The 19,689-nt window shown below is 32.1% G+C and overlaps 1 protein-coding gene across 1 annotated transcript; it reads left to right on the top strand.

The window, feature by feature from the left end:
• Positions 1-68: 68 nt before the first annotated feature.
• On the top strand, positions 69-18,175 carry LOC129971274 (uncharacterized). Its single transcript, XM_056084891.1, has 4 exons — positions 69-1,374; positions 8,902-10,229; positions 12,776-13,043; positions 17,964-18,175. Exons 1-4 carry the CDS (start codon positions 69-71, stop codon positions 18,173-18,175), a joined length of 3,114 nt encoding a protein of 1,037 aa, XP_055940866.1.
• The last annotated feature ends 1,514 nt before the right edge of the window (positions 18,176-19,689 follow it).

Below are 19,689 nucleotides of genomic sequence, written 5' to 3'. Positions count from 1 at the left end.
CACCATTATCGGGATTCACTTTCAATATGAAAATTTTCCATCTTTAAAGCAATAGCCACTTCGTTAATATGGATAATGTGAACAAAGAAACATTTCCTAAGAAATCTATGAGTGCACCCAGCATAAAAAGAGCACAAGACCCTGAAGATGATGATGAGAATTATAAAGAAAAAAAAGCGAAAATGAATTGCGATGTAAAACCAATTTTAACTAAGAAATCAGTGAGTGCAACATGTAGGAAAATGACTGAAAGCGCAGCAGATGACGAGGAAGATTACAAAGCGCAACATTCGAATACAAAAGAATTTTTCACAGACAGAGACAGATTGAAAACAACTCCTGAAAAATTTGAAGAAAAAATGGAAGAGGAAACTGAAACTGACTTTTTGAAAGTAGCACATAGCTTACTTAATAATATTCTCTCACGATTTCCCGACTATCAAAGCAATAAAACAGCAAGTCCAACAGCAACTGAAGGTAGCATTGAAGATGAACAATGGGAAATAATCCGTATTCCTTATTCTTCATCAAATCGTCACTCAAACAGTGATGATTCTCAAAATGTTCTTAATGTAATGAAAGATGAAAATGATGATAACGTATCACTTGCTGGTTCCATAACTAACGATTTAAAATTCGACTTCAACTATCAGCAAGCTAAGGCATCCTTCACAATAGAAAATTTCGAGCCAAACTTAAAACCTCTCAATGAATTTCATTTCACTCCGTCAGAAGAAATGGATGAGAATGAGTTAATAGTTGATTCAATAAATAATGATGTATTATCTAATTCAAGGGATCTGCAAGAAAATGACTGCTTTGCAGCAGAAAATATTGAAAGCAGCCTAACTCATCCCTGTGAATTTAGTTTCACTTCACATGAAGCAGAGATGAATAATTATAGAAATACTAATTCATTCATAATTCCTGAAATCAAAAATGCAACTGATACCCATTTTGAGAAGCAGGAAGAAATCGAAATTCAGCAACAGTTTTCGAACAGCTTTCATGACAAATTAGATAATAATACAAATTTAGATGAAGCGAGAAGTGATACGAAAGCATTTGGGCTTCTTTTGGAAGAAATAGAAAGTGAAAGGTTCCAAACTGGATCACCAATGACGGCGGGAAATACAAGAAAAAATGACGTCGGAAAATTGGCGTTTGATGAAAATACCATAAATCTTATGCAAAATAATGCATCAACAGTAAATATTATCTCAGAAACAGAAAATAACAGCATTCAATCTAGTATAAACTATGAAGAATTGATAAACAGAATAGAAAGAAATAGTTCTTCGCATGCAGATTTAAATTTGAAACGATGCAGTCATTCCAAGCAAAATAACGATTTAATAATCATAAAAAACAAAAGTAAGTTACGAATAAAAACACGTAAATATTGTGTGGCAAATTCTAAAGGTCATGTTAAAAACGCCAGAAATGAACAAAAACCAAAAATGCAAGAATTCCTTATGAATACTCTGAAAGACACACATCCAGATTTACATTTGAAAGATAACATTGCGCTGCGATTAGAGATATTTTTATGGGATATATTGCATAGAATCGGAGACGAAGCTGAAAATCTTGTGACTTTATCTACCAAGAAAATTTTTGATAAAAGAGTGTTAAAGTATGCCATCAAACTCAGCCTCGAAAAACTAAAAACTGAAGCCGATGTAGTGTCTGGCAAAAGAAACCAGTGGCTTTTCTAAATTAGTGCCTTAAAAAAAGGGGAAAAAACGAATCCAAATTTTTCTATTACAAGAACAGTTCCTAACTGGTTAGCTGAAAAATATAATGAATATAAATTTCAATAAATGCCTACAACAAATAAAATAAAATATTTTATTCTTTTTTATACTTTTATATATTTTTTAGCATATCAAATGAACAGAGCCGGATTAAGCTTTGTAGAGGAGCCTTCTTGACTATTCCAAAACCAGATACTTTATCCAGATTTTAATTTAAATCTCTACATAAGCAGCTTTCCTGTAATAAATATTGCGATGGATTGAAATAAATAATAATGAGTTATTTTCAATATCCAATGAATAAGAGATTTGCTTTCAAAAATTTGCAGCAGAAAATTTCAAAACATTTTAGCATGTTCTGCATACTCAAATACAAACAAAAAGAATTATTACAATAATATTCTGAAATTAAATCAATGGTTGATTTTAATTGTAATATGTCCTTCTTTTAAATCATATAGTATCACCACAAAAATACTCGAGACCTTTAGCTGCGGTACCTCTAGTACTTTCTTACACTTGCCTATTCGTTAATCCAGCCCTGCAAACAAGGATATTTTTAAAAGATACTAAACTAAAAATTAAAAAAAATTCTAAACATGTGCTAAAAAAGTAAAGTGTAAGAAATGTACTCTATAACTGGATGAGTATTGGGTATAAAAAAAGTACAAAATATTTACAAATTTTTTAGGAAAATGAGCCTTGATCGGGGGTTTTTTTTCGCTAGTAATGGTATAAAAATAAAAAGACTTTTCTTCTCTTGTTTTCTTATTCTTTATTATTTTTTTCTACTAAGAACAACACATGTGAACTATAATTTTAAAAAACATTATTATTTGTATAAGATTTCTGCTTGGAAAAAAATCATTTTTAGCATCCGGAAGGCATTTACAAAAATGGCTTATAGAAGCAACATTTAAAAGACAAAATACTATGTTACTTCTGTGCCTTGTATACATATTTTTATCACAAACACTGGCGAAGATGTGGCACAAATCGTTTATATTGGATCACAACTCACAGAAAGTTCGACATATCAGTACAATAGCACAGAGGAGAGAAAATATTTTCAACATCAAATATTAAAATGTTTGATGGAGATTTCGTTATTCAGAAAGTTTCGGAAATCATCCTGACGTTTAAAGACGTCAACTTTTTATTGTGTTGTTTTAAAAAAGAGTATGAAACTTGAGTTTAAATTGTTATAGCATTCCAGGATACGATAACGAGGATCTATCATTTACCATATTGTTATTATCATTTTACAAAAGTAAATTCGCATGCCATCTAGCATATTGTTACAAATCTGTAATGTTGCTTGCTTCCCAGCAGAGTTAGTTCAATCACTAGAAAAACCGTTTAATGATCAGCTCTGTTGGATGCTGATCGGATGCTGAATCAATGATCTCAGGGATTGGCGACAAACTTGGCAACCATTTGGCGTCTTGGCGACTTTGGCGATAAAATATATAATATTGGAATTTTCCTGAATTTTGACGATACAGCCAATTGTAACCGAGATATGCCTGATTTTTCCATAACCTTCTCCCCCGGCTCCGGGTACTATAAAAGGGTGGCAATCTAAACTGAACACAGTGGTGTATAGAGTCAAAAAAATGTTTAGAGCTGTATATCGAGTCCATGGCGGAATAGTTGGATCAGTACATCGAAGTGCAAGCGCTGTGTGTGGCTCAAGCATTTGCTGAATTGAGTTGTGTGCAGAGTCCGATATTTATTGTAAAGGATGCATCGAGTCGTGTGGGGAGTAGCCAGTCGTGTAGCAGTAAGTCAGCAGTTGGATACAGCTAAAGTGAAGAAACAGTGGAGAATTGCAGGCATTTGGAAAGACCGTAGAATATAGCTACGTAGATTCTTTCCTCTTGCTGAATTCTGTCTGGCAGCTTTGTGTGCCGTGGTTGTTATTACTACCGATTATACTCATGGGCTACTTCTTGTTATAGTATACTGTATTGCGTGTGTTCGTCTGTGTATTCATTTCTGTGTAATATTTGGTTCGTGTAAAGTCCTGAATTTGCTGGAATTCTTTGGAATAAATATTTTATACTTTTAAAGGACTGTTACTTCAACAACTAACAAATCAAAAGAAGCCCGAATTCATAACAATATAATTGCAGAATTATAAAGTTATATTTCTTATCCTTAGCAAAAATTTAAAAATTAAATTTATGCGACGCATTTCAGCATGAACACTTTTACAACATGCATTTTTCATCGTTCTCTTAAAATGAATCATTTCGAATATTTTTTATCACAAAGTAAAACAGCAAGCATGTTCTGAAGAGAATTTCTGATACCACCAAACAGTGACAAAATTATGAAGTATATTAACTCGATAACAATTTTCAAACTGGTCAACCTTTCATAACGAATCCTCATAAATTAAAACGGAATAATTCATAAGCATTATAATAAGTTTATGAATTATTCAGTTTTAATAAATGAATGTTATAAAAAATTACGGGAAATCTATTGATATCGTAAGCGTCCTATGACTCCTTAGTAGAATGCCAAAGAGTTAATATCTCAATTTGATGCTGTCTCAATATTTATTTATTTATTTGAGATGTGAAATCAGTACAGTAAATATTTAACAAACTGAAAAGAATTAAAGTCTTTCTTCTTTTCTTTCAGTTACTTTTTGCAGTAATGTCGATGAAAGATAATCAGAGCTCTTCTTTTATAAAACGTGCACATTTTGAAATGTCGTTTAAAGGTATCAATTTGCCTGACAGTGACATTACACGGAAAACATAACAATGGATATTAACTAACACTGGAATAAGCATTGCACGGCATTTGGCAAGAAGTTTGATTTTTTTAAATTCTAAAAATTTAAGAAATTTAGCCAATAGTTTATGAGTTACAGTGAATTTGATGTCGCTTAGTTCAAGCATGCTTGAAGATAATCATAATTATTGTGGCGCCATTAATGACGCCACAATTTTTTGCGTTGGCATCAAATTACCACCTTTTGGAAAACTTGCATTATGGATTGTACAGCTTGAGGTACAATTTATCTTGGCCGAAATTATTGTTGATAATACCAAATTTTATTATGTTATTTCTGCAGTTGATTCTGCTATGTGGAAGTGACATAATCTTGAAACTGCCCTATAATGATAAATATACTATTTAAAAAAAACGTTGATTGAATTAGTTTCTGAGATCAAGGCTTCAAAAATAGCACAAGACATATCCTATACTCTTACGAGGATTCGAGCTTGGCGACCAGAGGCCATCTCAGTTGTTAACACGCATGAAGACCTTGTCTGGTGATACTGTTGGGGAACCAGTATCACCAGATCTATCACTATTAAAATCTCTTTGACTAGACTTCCAAATGGCACCCAAACGATCTTAACTACTTTGGAAGACGATTTGGGTGGTTCCGCATTCCTCGCAGATAAAATTAGTGATTTGACAAACCAATCAAACATTAATACAGTTCAAGACACACCTTCAACTTCCGATACGCAAGTTACTGAACTTGAACAGCAAGTCGCTCAGGTAACTACATTTGTTGGCGAGCTTACTTCAACAATACGCCAGACACGTTCACCAAGAGAAATAAGAATATAGAAATAAGCGATTTGACTACGGACACGGCCGCTCTCAAGACCTGTTCCGGAGATATAAAGAACTTTCAAATGACATCAGCTTTTATCATACTAATTTTGGCAAGAATGCAAAAAAAAAAAAAAAAAATGCAATTTAGCTTGCTTTTTCAATTTTAAGGAAAACTCAATGAGCGACTGTCCATCAACCTTGGTCACAATCGCCAGGTAAATCGAATCATGTTGGCCGAGAAAATTAGTAAATTGATATTTTTGGTTGATACTGTGGGAGACGTATCAGTTTTTCTAAAATATTATGTTCCGAAAGTCGATCCCGTCTCACATACCGTCGAATTATTCCTTATAACAGCTAATTGTACAAAAATATCAACTTTCGGTCGAAAGCACATGACTCCAGACTTCAGATCTAGATAGTAGATTTGATTCAGACCTACGATCCTGATCATAAAACCATAGATTAAATTTGATCTTTCTAGATCTTTGCTCTCACACACGTGGAGAAAAACAAACAAACATTTGAATTTTTTCCCTGAATTTTATCCAAATTTTTTTTAAAAACTCATCCATTTAGGGACAAAGATAACGTTTTAAATTTCAATTTTTTAACTATATTCTTTTTATAGTAGTCGTTTGACGTAAACAGACATAGATGATCCTAAAAAGGGTTTTGTATGAAAACACAGAGATCCATCAAAGTCCATAGCAGAAAATAAAAATTTATTGGTTCAATGTGTAATCTTATCCTAAGAACGTTACCCTCGCCTTTATCTTTACAGCAGAGAGATTTTCTTTAATTTGGATAAGTCTAAAATTAGATGTTCCTCAAACAGTTTAAATGATTGAGTTGATTTGAATGATTGAGCAAAGCTAAATCGTGCTTCCTTTCAAAAAAAAATCTCTTCTTATTTCAGAAAATTGTTTTAAGGAACGGATTTGTGGCTAAAAAAATTCTTTTTAATTAATTTAATTTTAAATTTATGACCGTTCCCAGATTTAAAGGATAACGATTAAGGAACTCCTTACAGTATTTTAAATCAATCAATGCTATCAAATATCATAAATCACCAATTAAATGAGTTTACAGCTGCACGATGGCAGACAGAAACGGACATACCTCCAATTCACCATTGTCTCACATCCCCACCCTTCAGGAAAAGGAAAAGTTTGTGCCATCTGAAATCTTCCTACATGGCTGAAAATAAAATAGCTGGTATATAATCTCATTTTAATCTATTCATTAAACAGTTTTTAAAAATACACTTTTGCTACTGCAACTAATGTTAATAAATGAAACAGTAGACTTCTCGTTTAAAATTTATGATCTTTTATTATCTGGACTCTCTTAAACGTTCATTAATAAGAAATGCTGCATTCTTTTTCCGATTTAATCAATTAGATTGATTCATTGGCTGAATAAATTAAAATAGCTCATTGGTATCATGAATACACAAATGTACAAATTTTCTAGCTCCAGAATTAGTTTCAAATATAAGTCGACCAGAAATTCTGAAATCTATTTCACGCCATAAAAAAATATTTTTGTCGTCCCTCAATAATCTTGCTATTCATCATTCAGAGCTTTGTTTTTCTCAGATGAGGCGCATGAGACGATATCATTATTATAGCTTTTTATAGTTCGGCCCTCCAACAGACTTATCTGCCAAAATAAAAATTTTGATTTATCATCGTGCCATTAAAAGCGGAAGCGTTCCTGTGCAGTTACAATGTTTTTTAACCTTCAACCCCTCGTCTCATTCAAATCAAAACAAGTTCATTAAAATAAAAGAACTGAACTGTTATCATTATTCAGTTCGTAACGGAACTGTTATTCAGTTCGCAACGGAAACACCATTTATTTAACAAATATTCCTGGGACACCCAAGAGCCCCTTGCTGAATATTTCAGCTGTATGAGGCTAAATCAGGTAGTACTTCTATTTTCATATTTTAAACACTTTCTAAGGCACATCTTCTCAGGCAATGCCATTCTTTTTCGTATCTACTACATTTTAATTCGTAATTTACATAGCTAAATAATTAAAATTAAGTACATATTTTATGTTTCGATAGTGTTTCAAAACAATCCCATGTATTTCTTGCAAATTTTTTCCATGTCGGAAAGTGGAGGCCTTTAGAACCTCTCATAAAATGAGAGTTTCAAAAAAGGCTATCAGTCGTATAGATTTTAAGCATTCTTTCACACTTTTTAAGGGAAAATGCGTTTATATTTTAAATGTATTCTGTAATAAACAATTGCAATAGTGTACAACTTAAATTATGTAAATGAAGTGAGAAACACCCGAGACTCTTTGTGCGATGATCTAAGAGATTTGGCAGAACTTTATCGATTGAGTTTCAGGAATCTGAATTCCTCTTGTGTGAAGATTGCTAGAAAATCTCGAAAAATTTCCAAGTGGTTTCAAGAAGAAATTCCAATTATTCAAAAACAATTTAATAAATTGTCCGATCTAAAGAAGTATTGATTAATTATTTAATGAGTCTATTTCATTCTTAACACATTGCGTACGGGTCATAAGATTTCTCGTTTTTAGCAGGTCGAACATTGTGGTCGGATACCTCGTTTTCATGTTTTTTCGGCTAAATCGATGCATAACCAACCAGACGCTTTAATACATTAAATACCGCAAAGAAATATGTAAGGCACACGCCTCAGACAGCTCGTTTTTGGGCAAATTTGTACGTTCTAATATCATTATAATTTTGTTATTTATTAAGCAATAACAGACGGGACAAGCAACTTGAGAAAACTCGTGAGCGATCGGTAACAAATGGGACGTCAAACACGAGAAAATTCGTGAGCGGTCGTATTGTCTTAAAACAAGATTCTGCTGCAAATCGTGCCGAAACAATCACATAAGGGTATATGCATAACCAAATATCACACTCTAAAGCATTATTCAAATCTGTTTAATAATATAATTGTTAAAATGTAAAAAAATCTTACATAATAAATACATGCATAAAATATATAGCAATATTTAAAAATACTTTATGAAAATTAAAAATGTGCATATATGCATTCTATTGCTTGCTAAACACGCTTCTAGAGTGTTCAAAAATGTGCGGACTCTGGGAGAGTGTTGAGCGAGCAAAAAGCCGTACACAATGTGTTAAATTCATTGTAATGTATCAATCAATGCAGTAAATAATTTATGGTATAAATGCTTTGAAGAAGAATTGTGCAAAGGAGAAGAAACCTTTTTCTTCTTCCAGGTGAATAATTTATTTTTGCTTTTCTGAAAGGGGGGCTTCCAATTCTTCATTTTTCCGTTCTTAATAAGGAGAAACAACTCGTCTGCTCTACAGACATTCCGATTTCCACTAACTTCTCATCTTCAGTCGTTGAGCAAATATTTTTACACTCTATGATGTTCTACTATAAAACAACCTCTTATTAATAAAACAATCTCACGCAGCTACTCAACTTCCAATGAAAGGCTATGTAGAGGATACAGTCCTAAAAGTCTAAATGACTTGAATGCCTTTATTGTGTTTTTGAAACTTTCATATCTTGTATTTGTTTCATAGGTTTCAACATGCAGGTGAAAACCCAATCTCCAGAGTGCGAAGCAGGAGTGCAGTGCTGCCAACCCAAAATTTTCACTCAATTCCAAATTCTGAAGAATGTGGCCGTTGTTTGTGCCGGCGTTCTTCTTCTTTTCACTGCTTACGATGGATTGACAATGCTGCAGAGCACGATGAACAAAGAGCAGGGCATAGGCGTCTGGTCACAGGCTATCATGTACTTTTTCTTCAGCGTTTCTGCGATATTTTTTCCAAAGTACGTAATCAAGAAATTTGGAACAAAAACCACCTATGCCTTTTCGATGCTCACTTACATTCCTTACATAGCTTCAAATTTTTATTCGCATTGGGTTTTAGTTATTCCTGTGTCAATTTTAATAGGTTTAGGAGCTGCTCTTATTTGGGGAGCACAAGCCTCTTATCTGAATAACGTTTCTGTTATGTACGTTGATATCTCGACCAGCAGCAGCGGAAGAAATATACCTCATGAAAGCATTAGTAGTATTTCCAACAATATCACGCCTTGTAGATATGAAATGGAGGTAAAAAACAATCGTAGTGCATCATTTGATCTTCCAATGTATAAAAATTATTTTAAAAGTGACGAAAAGAGTGTAACGCTACAATATTACAGGAACCTTAAGTTGAAGAGCAATAGCATCGCTACCATTGTATCTAAATCAGATATTGAAAACTCCCCCGATGCCAATTCTCAGCAGTATGTTAAGAATAAATACAATACCAGCATAAATGACAAGTTTTATTCTGTGCCTTTCAAAAATGCTGAGTACTCCAATATAGTTGAAAATGGCAAGGTAAACCGAAGTGTGCAGATGAATAGCAAAGCTGCAGAAGTGATGGCGAGAAGTGAGGAAGGCAGGAAGAGGCTCAAAATGATCGAGTCCACGACTGCACGATTTTTCGGTTTTCATGGGGTAGCATACCTTACTTGCCATCTTTGGGGTAATCTATTGACCTATTTCATTCTTCAGACCGACGTAGAAGTAAATGCCACGAACAATTCAACCTGCGTGTGTGGTGCCAGTTTCTGCAATGTCGCATCTGCCTGCTTTGAGCAAAATGTAGAGCTTCCAAGTGAGCGGATGCGTTACATCCTGACGGCCACGTGCGTATGCATCGGCGTTATCGCTCTCCTTATAGTGGTTTTCTTTCTCGATCCTTTGGAAAACGAGAAGGAGGAGGTCACCTTCTCCACAGATCTGCTGATGGCCACCTATAAGCTGGCAAAGAAGAAGGAGCTTGTACTACTCATACCTGCGTCGTTTTACATAGGCATGGTGCAGGGATTCTACACAGGAGACTTTACGAAGGTAAGAAAATGAACCAATTTTCTGAATTTCCTAGAAACCTGAATGCTCAATCAATAGAGTAGCGACGGTAAATGGCATTAGATGCATGCCCATGATTATTCCATATCCAATTGTCATCCGTGGTTCATTAAGTATAAATGATATCAGGAACATGGCAGTATCCTTTTGTCCCTTACTATATTTGGCTTCAAAAAGCGACAAAAAACATTAACTCAGCGTGTCTGTAGTCCCCTTTCTAGATTTCTTTTTTATATCCATCTCTATCCTCCATCTCGAAACCACTGTTTGTATTCCGGAATTTTAACTAGCGGTGGACAGAGAATATATAGATAGAGAGGGAAAAAATTCGCTGTCAGAAGCAATGAATAAACTGAACTGTTAAAATTTTATAAATAAAAAGGGGCAGAAATGATGAAAGGAATTAATCATAAGATTTCGTATTGGTTGAATTAATCATATGACTAGCACTTCATATTGATTCTTCTACTGATTGATTGATTCTTTTTCTTTTTCAATATTAAAACATGACTAGTTTAATTATATTAAATATTTGTTTTAAAAACTATATTACGTTATATAGGGATGTACGTCGTAATTCTGTACCTTCGTAAGATTCGGTATAATCCCAGCCCTCCAATCTCCAAACTTCCACTCCACTCAACGGGACTTTTTTATTCCTATCAGATTTTGCTAATTGCTGATCAAACCTTGAACCTTTGACCTCAAATCCTTTAATTAAAGTTAGAAAAAATCTTCAAAACTTAATTTTTATAATATTGAATCTCGTTAATCACTGCTCATTTTCTAATTTCCTTACGTAAGAAAAAGAAAGGACGAATAATCCAAATTTGGGACAGTCCCTCACTTTACTACAGCAAAAATGTTCATCATAATTTATATTTATGTAAGTAGAATGGTATTTTCTACCTTTTTCTTCGAGCGTTTAACTCTGACGAACATTGCAATTTTTTCCCTAAAATTACTGGTGAGAAAAAATTGTATATAAAATAATATATATACTAAATAAACATTAATATTCGAAACACTAATATAATAATAATTAAGCAAATCACTTTGACAGAAAATTAAAAATAGTTCTTTAATTGATTATACAATAATAAGTTTTTTGGTAAAATATGCATTCCAGAAAAGCAGTCGAACAAATTGGAAAAAAGGAGCCAATGAAACATTTTTAAAAATGCTTCTTTTTAAAATCCGAAATGATTATTTTCACTAAAAGACATGCTTCAGATTTCACACAATATGGCATAGCTTTTTAAAATATAGTGATGTTAATGAGTGTCAGTTTTTCGAGAAAGCAAGAACCGTTGTTATTGCAATGTCAGTTCAAAAATTCTCTTGTAGCATGCAATTTTTCATATCTATCCCATTCCTCTTGTAATTGGCGAGTAATCAGTGCATATAATTTGACTTTACTGATGTCCACGTGACAAGAAATGGGAAGAGGGGAATTGTCCTTTAATTATTCTCGAAAGTAAACGGTTTAGATTGCGATAAAATTAAAGAACAGTCTTCTGAAGTATTTACACACATTTGTGCTGCAAGTACAATTCATGCGCATTGTACAAGTAGTACAATGCGCATGAATTGAATCTTGCTCTGCTTTTTTAAAGTAGTACTTTTTGAAGTCTTATTTAACGACAGGATTAATTCATGCATTGTAACAGTTCCAGTGTTTTAATTTGTAATACTACATTGCGCAGTAATGCATAATTTAGTAATCAGTTAATAAAAATAATAAACTGAATTTTTATTTTACGTAGGTAAATTTTTATTAAAGAAATTTTTATTTACATTTATTCTCATTTTTAATTAAATTAAATTAGATCTTTATTTTACCTTTAATACCAATGTTCTAAAATATTTTATCTGCAGCCTTTACTTTCATTTAAAATGATTTACTGAAGAAACGTAAAACTGTAGGACAAAATTAATACATATGTAGGGATATTAATTTCGTATTTATTAGCAAGAAAAGTTATTACAGTACAATTTATTTTTATTTATTATTATTTTACCTTGATTTTCTTCCTTATTTCCAAATTCTAAATTTAAAAAAAAATGTTCTCAAAAATTAAGACTTAAAAAATTTGTTCTTAAATATTGTGTCTCGTTTTCAACATATTTACAATTATAACTGCAATTTTCTGCTGTAGTGACTCCCCTTTACTTTTCAAGCACAGCAGAAGGCTATTGGAATTAGACTAATAAAAAATGCCGCTGTTCAAAAGATTTTCTTCTTCTACGGAAAATGATAGATATACGCACTGGGTGAAAGCACTGAAGCTCAATAAGAAATGCTATGATAGATTTTTGATATACTAAAAAATCATGTGCAAAATTAAGTACATTATTGATAACATTTATGTGGAATTACTGTAATTCGCAGTACCTATATATGACCATTCTTTATCAAACGTTCAAAATAATGAATATATATATATATATATATATATATATATATATATATATATATATATATATAATCCAATACGTCTAGAGCTAAAGAGTTTTCTTCCCTTCAGTCATTCGTCGGCTGTGCTTGGGGTACGTATCACGTGGGCTTGGTGGCAGCCAGTTACGGTTCTCTGTGCGGTCTCTCCTCTTTCTCGTCCGGCTGGCTGGTCAAGCGCCTCGGCCGGATACCTATCTTCAGTGCTGCCTCTCTCACCAATATCGCCGCCTGTGCCCTCATGCTGGCCTGGAAGCCCACCGCAGATGAGCCAGTCATGTTTTTCGTGATAGCGGGCATGTGGGGAGTGCACGTCGGAGCCATCTGGTCGCAGTTAAGAGGTAATGTTTTATAAATAATCAAAGGAAGTTATTTACAAATTGAATTAATATGCATGTTCAAGGTAACAACAAAATGCTCATCGCGTTTAAAGTAGTACGTTTCAAAAACATTAAAATTTTTTAAATAACCTCATAAAACAATGGAGATACTTAAACATTCTAATTTTTACAAATGTTCTACAAGGTTTCTTTTCACCCATGACCCATCTGGTCTCTAGCACCAAACGAATATTGTATAATATTGATAAATATTTGCAATATCGTATAATATTATTAAATATTGATTAATATCGTATAATATCACTCGATATCGTACAATATTGTACAATAGGCTGTTCTATTTGGGTTTATATGTGCATTAGTTGAACTCATCGGAACAAGTCATTTTCAATGCTTTCAATGGCATTGGTAAGAATGTTCTGGAGATTATTCAACGTCACTGCCATGTATATGGTGTTTTGCCAGCAAAAATGGTCTAAAGAAGATGCAAGGAATTTCCTCTCTAATGTAAAGAGCGCCCTCCCCTGTATATATAATTGCTCACATGGGAAGCTGAAAATCTGGGAACAAAAGTCCGGTATTTATTTCATTTTAATCCAATTAATATTGATATGTGTTATATTTTTGTGGATGCATCGTTTCAAAAACTTGATTGTTTTTTTCCCCAAATCACCTTGTTTTGTGATGATTGTAATTCCGTTGATGGGCACATGCACAACCCCCGATAGACATCGGGATAAACCGGGGGGTTGTGTCTCATGACGCCAGGGTTGATTTGTTACGGTTTCCTTTATAAACTTGTCAATATGATGCAGTATTGGACCAAATATTCTAACTTTCTGTGAGAGTTTGAATAACAGTGACATCCATTGCATTACTTGTGAGGTTTTCATTCTTCTGTACATTTCCCGGCATATGTGGTTCTTGTTTTGTAATCAATATTCAAATTGGAAGTCCATGCATAATCTTCAAATAACTTCAAAACGGGATGCATATCCAGCAAAGCAAACCAAAATCAGAAGTTTGGTTTATTTTTTTCTTGAGTTTAACTTATTCGATGCAGAAAAATATTGTTATATTTTTTATAATAACTTCTATAAGTTTCTTTGCTGTGCTAAAGATATACAATTATATTCAGTCAAAAAATATTTTATTATGATTTCGATAGAAATAACAGTATGAATAAAATTTGAACATTGTATTGTTAGTAAAATTAAATGAATACTGTACAGATTAATTGATTTAAATGGAGTTTTCGTTAAAAGTTACACCAGGACTATTTTGGGTCTGGCATATCCACTTAGAACAATAGTCTTCTGATAAGGACGAAATGAGTTCTCGTTTGGCACTCTGCTTAGCAAATTTCCATGCCATCGAGAATGTTCATTCATGACTGCATATTTAACACGCTACTTTATAACAATCTATACAAAGAATTGTCAAGACATTTAAGCTTTAAACTAGTTATATTTTTACATCTTTGGTTATGTAGAAACACTAATACATATTTGACGAATCTAACAATCTTTTAATTTCTTTTTTACATGTATAATGTTTAACGAAAAAAAATTAAAGTTCTGTGGACTTCGATATTGCTTGCATTTATGAGGAAATTTCTTTAAAATCATTAATTGGTCTTGTTTACTATGATTATCTTGAAGTTCCATTTCCTTTCATTTGATTAAAATGGAAGAATTTTAAGATATATCTAGAATATCGTTTCTCTTTTCTCATGGCCCCATTTCTCCTCTAATATCATTTCAACATTTTTCATTTACCGTCCTAAAGTGAGGAAAGCAAACCAAAATCATCCCCGCATGGCATGTTAGAAACAATGGGAGAAAAAATGCTTGTTCTTTCTGATATGAATTCTGTGTATTAAAGTCATAATGTCTCGCTAAAAATACAAAACATTTTCCTTTGAAAGATTCACCAGACAACCATTTCCAAGATAAACAAAGCTTCAAGTTCTGTAAATTTCACTGATAATATTTTAAAATTTCTTGATGTTATCATTTAGAGAAGTAAAACCTACGAGTTCGTAGATAATGATGACGAAAATAACATATTATCATTCCTTGATGTTTTGTAGGAAGTGATTTAACAATTTAAGATAAGCTTTAACTTGAAAACATGAGCTAACGTTTCTTCCTTAATCTTTATAGGCAGCTGATATTTTATATCGGCACAAAAATGAAAAATATTCAAATTACAAGATGCATCTTAAACAATTACTAAAAATTTGGAAATCCTACTTTCTAGATGTAAGCTTGCAATTCATAGCAATGAAGTCGACCAGAATATCAGCTGTAAGTTACAGGCAAAATGATAAATTACTATTGTCTGTGTTTGATTATGAAATTGTCTTCAAGGGGAATATATTTACATGGTAAGTAAAAGTTATGTAATTAATAACCGTACTGTTCTCGGAAAAAGAAATTAAGTGCAGCATTTTAGTTTAGCTGTATTTGCATCCCGTTTTGAAGCAACATGGGAGTTATTTCGGTACGGACTCGAAACTCCGAACAAAGATCAGTTGACGATAAAATGTAGAAAGACTACAATATGGGTAAATTACAGACAAACATTCCACATCCGAGACATCACAGTAAATGAATGTCTTAAGGCTGGTTCGTTTGGATTGATTGTACCAGCTGTTTCATTATTTTCTGAACGAATTTCATTTTTATTCCACATAATTTAGAGAAAATATGTGTGATCATCATTTTTATAGCAACTCTTATTATTATTTTTTCTTTTCTAATTTCCTTTTCTTTATTTTTCAATGAAAGATTCGCGTTTGGTGCAATTTGTAGATGATATGAAAACCTAAAAACCTTTTAATTTCAAAAATGAAAAGATATCAATCATCAAAAAATTCAAGGTGCAATGGAGAGGAAAGTGTATGATCTGAACTTTCTACCATTTTGTAGGAAGAATGGTACAAGATTCCCTTTGCTAGCTGACAGGATCTGTATTAATCCATTCTGAGAAAATGGCAAACTGTTTTGAATGTCAGTGATTTTCTTACACGATATTAAGAAAGGAAACGTGCTTTTAAGTATTTCCATATTTCTATCTACTTCTTGTTTATCGGTATTATAATTTCTACTTTCCCGTATAAGAAGTATGAAAAAAATGACTATCAATTATTTGTCCCGAAATTTTGATGAATCTTCATGCTTTACATTTCTCCAATACAAAAATGAATTATATCAATGTATCCATGAACACGATAATTCAAAAATAGAAAGAGTTAAATAACTGAAATTTGGTATGCAGTTTTCAAATAAAAATTACAGACTTAGAACAATTTTGAAAAATTGATTATGCGTCTCTCTTTATGCATGTAAAATCAAAAGCAAATCTACCTTCCCCAAACCAAGCATGAACCGAAATGAATGGCGCACGATTTTAAAGCACACATTTTAGATTTGTGCCAAAATATGGTATAAATACATTAAAAGGTTGGCTGCCTGCCGGTTTGCTAATTTATATTTCGGGTCCAAAAACTAAACTAAATGATGTATAGTTCAGCCGGATTATCATGAAAAGTGTTAAACTCTGCGAAAAAAATACATAACAGCACTTTAATTATATTTTATTTTTAGTTGGGTATTCGTCACAGGCATCTAAGTTTTTTCATTTTGTGTAAGAATATGTTAATAGATATGGGAATGGAAGAAGAGTGGAATGTGAGAAACTCATTTTTCAGTGTGGTTGTGATGGTAAATTAGAAATTGCTCATTTGAATAGAAAAGTTTAAGCTGAAATGTCTTAAAGTATTAAAAAGAACTAAAAACAATTAATTTTACAGTAGTTTCATTAGGCAGAAATTCGGAATGACCTTTAAGAATAACACTTTTAGAAAAAGATATTTTTTAGTGATTTTTGATTGGCAGAAAGATAATTGCAGGTATTTTTCGAGGATCCTGTCTTCTTCTATAATGTCGAATTTTTCAAAAACTAATGAAGATATCGATCTAAAAAAATTTTTCTGCATAGTCTCTTTTATGTAGCCCGTACTTAGCGAACATTTCTTTTTAGTTAAAGGTATTTTTATTAAATTTGCCGTTTTTATAAATATTCTCCTGACAAAACTTATTATCATAATTTTCGACAGCTCATTGTTCAGGTTTTTTTTTTTTTTTTTAACATTTAAAAGGTGTAAATTGAAAGTTTTCCTTTCAGATTAGTAACTTTTTATTAAAGCGCGAAAAACTGAAGTTTCAACTTCCTCTCTTTCTAACGTCCTTATCTGGTAACAAATTCTTACGCAAACTTAGAGGAATATTTCCAATAACCTACTCAACAATTTAAGTGAATATAATTGCTTTTATACATTTTTCTATGCCAAAGTACAGTTTGATGTGATAAATAATTCAAAAACTATATTAGCTAGAAAATAAAAAGAATTATGCAGTTTTAAAATTAAATTTGCTGATATATGTCACATTTTGATCCAAATTGGAGAAAGGGGAAAATTATTAGATAGAAAGAGTTATTAGATATATAATTGTTCATTAAACTCACTACTCTTTTATTACTTCGAGATGTTAAAAAATATATATATTTAGAGAAGATCTTATTATTTTTTAAATAAATCTTTTGTCTTTCACTTTCACGTTTCAGAACTCTGAAAAATCCATTTTTTGCAACTCTGTGTCAAAATTTGGATTCAACTCGTGGAAAAAAACAATATGCGTAGTTTTGTTATACATATAATGTGTTAAAATGTGACCAAACCGAGAATATTCTGGCAGATTTTTTACATCCAAATGCAAAAATTTCAAAGTAGAGCATCGACGAGAATTTAGTCTAAGAGGGGGCATCTGAGTGCACACGTTACAAAATGTTGATTTTATTCATAATAACGGAAGCTTGAGACTAAGTTCGGTTTGTCTTTCTTTTTTTTTTCAGCTTTTTATGGCATTCTCTTCAAGGCCGACGAAGAAGCCGCTTTTGCAACCTTTCACGTATGGTACGCTCTCGGCTTTTGCCTGTCGTTTGCATACAGCAACTATTTCTGTACTTATGTCAAGATATATGTGCTGATAGTAGTGGGTACTCTAGGTTTCATAGGTTATTTGACTGTAGAAATACTTTGTTTCAAAAATAAAGCCAATAAATAAGTAATACTCATTTGTAATTTAAGCTTATAGTGGATTCATGTATGCAGCTGAAAATATATTGTATGTGGCGAGAAATTACATAACAGGGGACACGTATTATCACACGAATATATGTAATCTCAAACATGACTCTAAATTGTAACTACAGATATTGCAAGTAAGATAAAGTATTTTAATTCGGTCATTTTAACTATATACATATAAATAACATATGTTGAACAACTTTTATTCTAAACAACATGTTTAAAAAATCTGGAAATTCTTAAAGTTATCTCATTCCTAATATAGAAATGCTATATTAGGATATGCTATAATTTTTTCAATCTCTTTATAAGAACTCATACTGTATGGTTAAGCGTTATACGAGAATCCAATGTATTTTATTTTGGAAAATATCTATAAGTGTCATGTTAATTCACTTCTGAGATGTTTAAAAGATTGCATCCTCATCCATTTTACATTTTTATTTTATTTCTAAATCATTTTTAGCAGATATTTTATGAAACTATTGATATTGTCTTCAATCTCATAATGCGTTTTATTAAATAGAATTCTGAACAAAATGTTTCTATATATGATTTTTACTAACACATTACTAAACCCCAGAGTAAAGTAGCATGATGAAAGCTAATTTGGCCTATAGAAGTACATATCTAGAATAAATATCTAGAGTATATATCACACATCTGGAGTAAATGAAAAATTGATTTATTTATAGGTATTTTTTTTTCAGTTCCCTCTACTGGGTTCATGTATTTAAACATAATTGTAATTGACAAAAAACGCACACACATATACGCATTTGAAAATAAGTTAAATAAATGGTTTCGTTTATCCAGTTCAATTAAAAATCCCGGAGTAGTGAAGGGGAAGTAAGAAAAGACCAGTTCTCTCGGACTCCTGTTCAGATCGCTTTGAACGCAGACACCTTACTTACATCTCTTGAGATAAAAGACACATCCCAAGGAGAGTCGCATCTGGGTCAGTAAATAAAACCACATTCTTGAAGAACTAAAGCGTGGATCAGCGCAGCTTCCTTCCTTCTTTAATGAAGCTTTTTGTGGAGTAAAATTTTGAATTCACACTTATCTTCATTTTTAATGAAGTATTTTTTTTTCATTTTTAATAAAGCTTAAATTTCTCTAGAAATAATAGTGCAATATTAACATTGATTTCATTGGACAGAATTTCAATCTACACAATAAGAATTTTTTAAAAAATAAATCATTCATGCAAATGTCTCTTTATAACAATACGCAATTTTATTATGGAAATTTAATAACAATGTAAAATTGTTAGTGACTCAAAAGAATTTCCTTGAAGTTAATGAATAGAGTGAATAACAATTAATCTGAGCATATACACTACAAACACAACTTTAAGAAACTTCAAACCTGGCATTTACTCGTGCAGCCAAATCAGATAGCATTGAAGCATACATTGCAGGAACCACTGAGGCAAAAACAGGAACAGCAACATACAAAGTAAAATCTGATGAAATATCTATCCTAAAA

The sequence above is a fragment of the Argiope bruennichi genome, chromosome 6 (assembly GCF_947563725.1).
Source record: "Argiope bruennichi chromosome 6, qqArgBrue1.1, whole genome shotgun sequence".
Classification (NCBI taxonomy): domain Eukaryota; kingdom Metazoa; phylum Arthropoda; class Arachnida; order Araneae; family Araneidae; genus Argiope; species Argiope bruennichi.
Note: the sequence above shows the minus strand (reverse complement) of the source record. Positions and strands in the feature narration are given on the sequence as shown.

Bases quoted from the DNA above. Each gene is read 5' to 3' on its own strand.
- LOC129971274 (XM_056084891.1), top strand. From the start codon at position 69: ATGGATAATGTGAACAAAGAAACATTTCCTAAGAAATCTATGAGTGCA. The intron at 1,375-8,901 runs GTAAGTTACGAA...TTTGTTTCATAG, and splicing joins AATAATCATAAAAAACAAAA to GTTTCAACATGCAGGTGAAA. The intron at 13,044-17,963 runs GTAATGTTTTAT...TTTTTTTTTCAG, and splicing joins CATCTGGTCGCAGTTAAGAG to CTTTTTATGGCATTCTCTTC.